At 63.2% G+C, this 5,042-nt stretch overlaps 1 protein-coding gene across 1 annotated transcript; it reads left to right on the top strand.

Moving 5' to 3' along the window:
- The first annotated feature begins 3,424 nt into the window (after positions 1-3,424).
- LOC135875046 (cyclin-dependent kinase 5 activator 1-like) lies at positions 3,425-4,369 on the top strand. The gene has a single exon (XM_065400027.1). It carries the CDS (start codon positions 3,425-3,427, stop codon positions 4,367-4,369), a length of 945 nt encoding a protein of 314 aa, XP_065256099.1.
- The last annotated feature ends 673 nt before the right edge of the window (positions 4,370-5,042 follow it).

The following is a 5,042-nucleotide window of genomic DNA, read 5'->3' as shown; positions in this document are numbered from 1 at the left end:
ATTTGTCACCTAAATAGAATGGCTCAGGTGTGGGAATCTCCCTCGCATCCTCTACCGTGAAGACAGATGCAAAGCCCTCCTGCCTGATTGAGAAGGGAGCTCACACACTGATCAGTGCTTGTGGGGGAGAGACTGAACTTCCCTTTGATGCTATTAACCACGGAGTGCAGTATGGCCCACTTCACAATTCAAATATCAGGAGTCAGACCCAGAACTCAGGAGCCTGGCCCCCAGAGGAGGAGAGCTGTTTAAAGATCACGGTGCTGTTTTCTGATCTCTTGATTTTGGAATTACCCAAACGCCATGTGCATTGCGGGGGGCAGCCACAGGGCTGCCAACACTCCCACATGTACAGAGCAGGGTGGTTCTGGCCCCACTCAGCGTTCTTTCTCTCAGGGAATGCCTGATGTTGCAGAGTCCCCCCACATTCTAATTAATTTATTTGTGCCCCATCTGCCTACCCCACAGCCGATCAATTCATTATGCACTCCCATGACAATGTGGGAATGTTCTTAATGTTTTCTCTGAATAGTGTGTGTGCCTCCGTTTCCCCTGTGTGATACTCAAGTATCTAGATGGTGGGATAAGGGTGTGTGATTGTTGCAGTGACCCCTAGAGGAGGCTGCAGAGAACCACCAACACTCGCCGGGCCCCCTTCTCTGCAAGAAACAGCCACGCTTATTCCACCACCTAGATACTTGAGTAATACGTAAGGGAAACTGAGGCACGCACAGTGTTCAGAGAAAACATTAAGAACATTCCCACTTCGCCCCAACCCCCAAGCCCCGCACCAGTCCTACCCCACATCTGTGTCCCCCAGAGTCCTGCAACTAATTATGCATTCCCAGCCCCCACATCAATTCTGCCCTCCCACATTTGCCCTCTGCCCCCCTGTGTGCTCCTGCTCCTCCAGCATCTCTCGGGGTTCTTCACTCCCCTCTCCCTTCCCAGGCCTGGCCTTGCAGGGATGGAGGGGGAGGAGCAGATATACCATCTCTCACAGGATGGGTGGAGGGAGCAGAGTTGCCGTGAGCTTCTGGGCTCTTTCTGCTCCCTCTTCCCCTCCCCCAAAACTCCTTTTGGCTCCTGAGGGGAGGGGAAAGAGCTCTGCTTGCCTCCTGCAGCAGCCCTGATTGGTTGCTCTTCCCCTGAAGGTGGGGCATTAGGGAAGGCAGCCAATCGGAGGGGCAACGGTTCCCACCAGGCTGGGCTGAAATAGCTGCGAGAGCTCACGCGGCGGCGAACGATGAAATCCTGAGAGTCGGCACCCGTGCAAACGAGGGGGCAACACGGCGTGGCCCAGCAGCCACATCCAGACCCGTGGGGAGCCCAGCTGCCTCCTGCTGCAGCTGGGGTTTGAGACCAGCCTGGCTCTCGCCCTGGCCCACAACGGCAGTAGGAGTGACAGGTGCTAAGGAAGCAGCAACTGGGGCTCATGACTCAGGGTGTCAGTTCACTGCAGGGGAGCATCCCACCGTGCACACGAGGTGGCTGATCCTCCGAACCTTGGGCACAGGCATGATCACAGGCCTAGCTTGCCCAATCTGCAATGGCAAATCCTCTGGCCTTTAACCCCCTTCCCCACCCCAACCACTTCCCAGGGGGCTGGATTAGCCCAGCCCAGGGAAAGCTGCATTCCTGCAAAACCTGGGGGGTGGGGGTGGGGAAATCCAGCCAAGCAGGGAAGGCAAAACAGCCACCTCTCCTGGGACGCTGGCAGTGCTGGTCCCCTCCAGCCGCAGGAAGGGGGGGGGGGGCTGAGAGGACACAGAAGGGGCAGTGGCTCCACACTGGGCCCTGCCTGCTCATTTGCACCCCTCACTCCTGGCCCGTTCCCGGCCTCACCCCCTCATGCCCCTGGAGGCCCTGCAGACCTGGTATCCCATTGCAGCCTGCAGGATCCCCCACTGAGCAGGTGCCCGCAGATCCGGCAGTGTGTCAAACCCTGTGGAGAACACCTCCCCCATGACCACCCCCCCCCACACTCCATTGCCACTTGCCCCCACCCCAGCCCCAGGTGTTCGCACCCTCCCCCCAGCCTCGTAGAGCCCTGATCCTACTAGCGCTCGGGGGTGCAGCCTGGGAAAGGGGGAGATTGTCCAGGGCTGCTGGCCAAGGGGGGGGCTATTGGCGGGTACCCCAATTGCCCCTGCCGGAAGCCGTTCTACCCAGCCTGGATTCAGACCCCCCCCCCCCGCCCCGCAATGCCCATCTCCTGGGGCGGGGGCTTTGGCGTGTCCAGGGGGAGAGGGCCCCTGTCTGTCTGCCCGCCCGCCCGGTAAAGTCTATTCCAGCGGCCCAGCCCTAGGGGGAGCAAGAGCCCCACACAGCCCGGCTCCCCGCCTGCCCCACTGTGCTAGGATGCCTGCGGGGGGACGTGGCTGGTAAGGACCATCCCTCTGTCCCTCCTCCTGCGCTTCAGCGGCTCAGATGCTGCAGGTCTCCCCCGGCAGCGCCGCGCCGGGCCCCGCAGAGAGCCGCGCCTGGGGACGGGGGGGCAGGACGAGGTTTGTGGCCGGACCCCCGGGAGAGCAGAGCGGGCTGGATTCACCCCGCCCCGGGATCGGGCTTTGCTGCAGCGCCGGGACGGGGGCCGAGGCTCCGGGCGGCCCAGTGCCCCCCGGGCAGGAGACCCGCTGGCGCATCTTCCCTTGGCCGGCTCCCGAGCATCTCCCCGCAGGGGGACCGGGTCGCCGCCCGCCCCCCATCCAGCCACCTCCGCAGCGGGGGGCTCTGAGTGCGGGGCCCCGCCCGCAGCCTCTAGACCGGGGTGGGGGGCGCGGCTGCCGCCCAGGTAGCGCCATCGCCAGCCGCCGCCGCCGCCGCAGATCGCCGGCTCCAGCCCGGAGCAGAGCCCGGACCCGTCCTCGCAGCGCCTAGTCCCAGCCCATGGCCCGGGGGCTGCAGCCCTGAGCCCTCCGGCCCAGGGGCTCGCCCGGCTCCCTGCCTTGGTCCCGGCGGCGGGACGCGAACCTGTGCCGGAGCCCGCCCCCCGCCAGCGGGCCTGGCCAGCGACTGGATTAGATGGAGCTCGGCGCGGCTGGCGGCATCCTCCTCCTGGGGGCTGGGTTCGAGCCTGCTGCTGAGTCGCCTGCCCGGGCTGGCCATGCAAGACTGAGCGTTAATCGCCTGCACGGGAGCGCTCCGCAAGCCTGCTAATTAAGTACACGCGCGTGCCAGGCTGCTAATTGCAGGCACAGGACCGCCATGCAACGCTGCTAATTAACGGTGCGTCCACGACTGCCACATTGCTGGCAGCCCGCTGCCCTGCCAGGCTGCTGGGGAATGGCCTCCCTGCCAGACGGCGCATTCGTTGCAGACATGCAGGGTTGCTAATTAGCTGCACTTGCAGCCCCGTTGCTTTAACTGCCTGGCTGCGTCCTAGCCCCCCTGTTGGCTCATCCCTCTCCCTGCCTCCCTCAGCATGGGCACCGTGCTGTCCCTCTCCCCGGGCTCCCGGAAGGCCAGCCTGTACGAGGAGGGCTCCTCCGGCTCGCTGGCGCACTACCCGGGCGTGCCGAGCGCCAAGGGCAGCGGGCAGAAGGTGGACAAGAACCTCAAGCGCCACTCCATGTTCATCCCGGCCTTGACCTGGAAGCGGCTGGTGGCCTCCACCAAGAAGAAAGGCTCCCGGGGCGGGGGGAAGGGGCCTGCCCACAATAACAACAACAACCACCCCCACGCCAAGGATGTGGCCCTCCTCAACCACGAGAACGTCAAGAAGTCGCTGTCCTGCGCCAACCTCGCCAGCTACGATGGGGGCGGGCCGCCCTTGGCGCCACTCAGCGCCAAGCGCATCTCCACCACCTCCGTCTCCTCCCTCAAGCCGGGCGCCTTCCTGGGCGGGGGCAGCTCGGCCTCCCCGCGGCGCGTGGTCGTCCAGGCCTCCACCAGCGAGCTGCTCAAGTGCCTGGGCGAATTCCTCTGCCGCCGGTGTTACCGCCTCAAGCACCTGTCGCCCACGGAGCCCATCCTGTGGCTGCGCAGTGTGGACCGCTCGCTGCTGTTACAGGGCTGGCAGGACCAGGCCTTCATCACCCCGGTCAACGTGGTCTTCGTCTACCTGCTGTGCCGGGAGGTGATCGACGGGGATTCGGTCTCCAGCGAGCACAACCTGCAGGCGGCGCTGCTCACCTGCCTCTATCTGTCCTACTCCTACATGGGCAACGAGATCTCCTACCCGCTCAAGCCCTTCCTGGTGGAGGCGGCGAAGGACGCCTTCTGGGACCGGTGCCTTCGCATCATCAACGCCATGAGTGGCAAGATGCTCCGGATCAACGCCGACCCCCACTACTTCACCCAGGTCTTCGCCGACCTCAAAAACGAAGGCAGCACCCGCGAGGACTTTGCTCGCGTCCTGGACCGGTGACTGGCTCAGTGCACAAAGGCCCAACTGCCCCCCTCCCCGCCAACCTCATGTGCAGCGCAGCCCTGGCCTTGCTGTGACCTTTAAAGACCAGCTCGCAGCGAGCCAGGGATTTTCCTCTGGCTCGCCTGGGCCAGATCTCCCCGGAGCCAGGCCAGACTCAGCCAGACACTTACAAGAAATCTGGCTTGGCTGCCCCTCCCCCCGCCCCATGAGCCAACAGCAGGGGGTGTCTGTGTGCAGCGTGGGGGAGGCAGCCTTCAGCTCGGGTGTCTGTGTCAGAGACAGAAGAGGAGCAGCCAAAGGCCAATAGTTTGATTCCCTTTGAATAGGCCCATAAGTGCCTGTAGGTTCCCTCCTCCCCTCCCCACCCCCCAGTGCCATGTTCGTGGCTTGTTCATTTCTTCTTCTTTTGGGTTTGCTTGAGATGCATTCCAAAGCGATGGGAAAAATTCCAGGGAGGATCTAAAATATACACGTGACGCACGCTTTAGCTTCGGTCGGTGATGTATTTGTACAGGTGAATTCGTCCTTTCGAACTAGCCCTGCCTTGCTTAGAAAACCTCCCGCCCGCTCCTTGCCAGACACTGGGCCAGCCGGTGCGTTGTACAGTCTGTTAGAGCCAGTCACGCCAGAGCCTTCCTTTCGGGACCTGTCTGAGCTCTGCAGTCGGGAA

This window comes from Emys orbicularis, chromosome 2 (genome assembly GCF_028017835.1).
Source record: "Emys orbicularis isolate rEmyOrb1 chromosome 2, rEmyOrb1.hap1, whole genome shotgun sequence".
In the NCBI taxonomy this organism is placed as follows: Eukaryota; Metazoa; Chordata; order Testudines; family Emydidae; genus Emys; species Emys orbicularis.
The sequence above is the reverse complement of the archived record's forward strand: the minus strand, read 5'-3'. Positions and strand labels throughout refer to the sequence as shown.

Coding starts and splice junctions, on each gene's coding strand:
- LOC135875046 (XM_065400027.1), top strand. CDS start 3,425: ATGGGCACCGTGCTGTCCCTCTCCCCGGGCTCCCGGAAGGCCAGCCTG.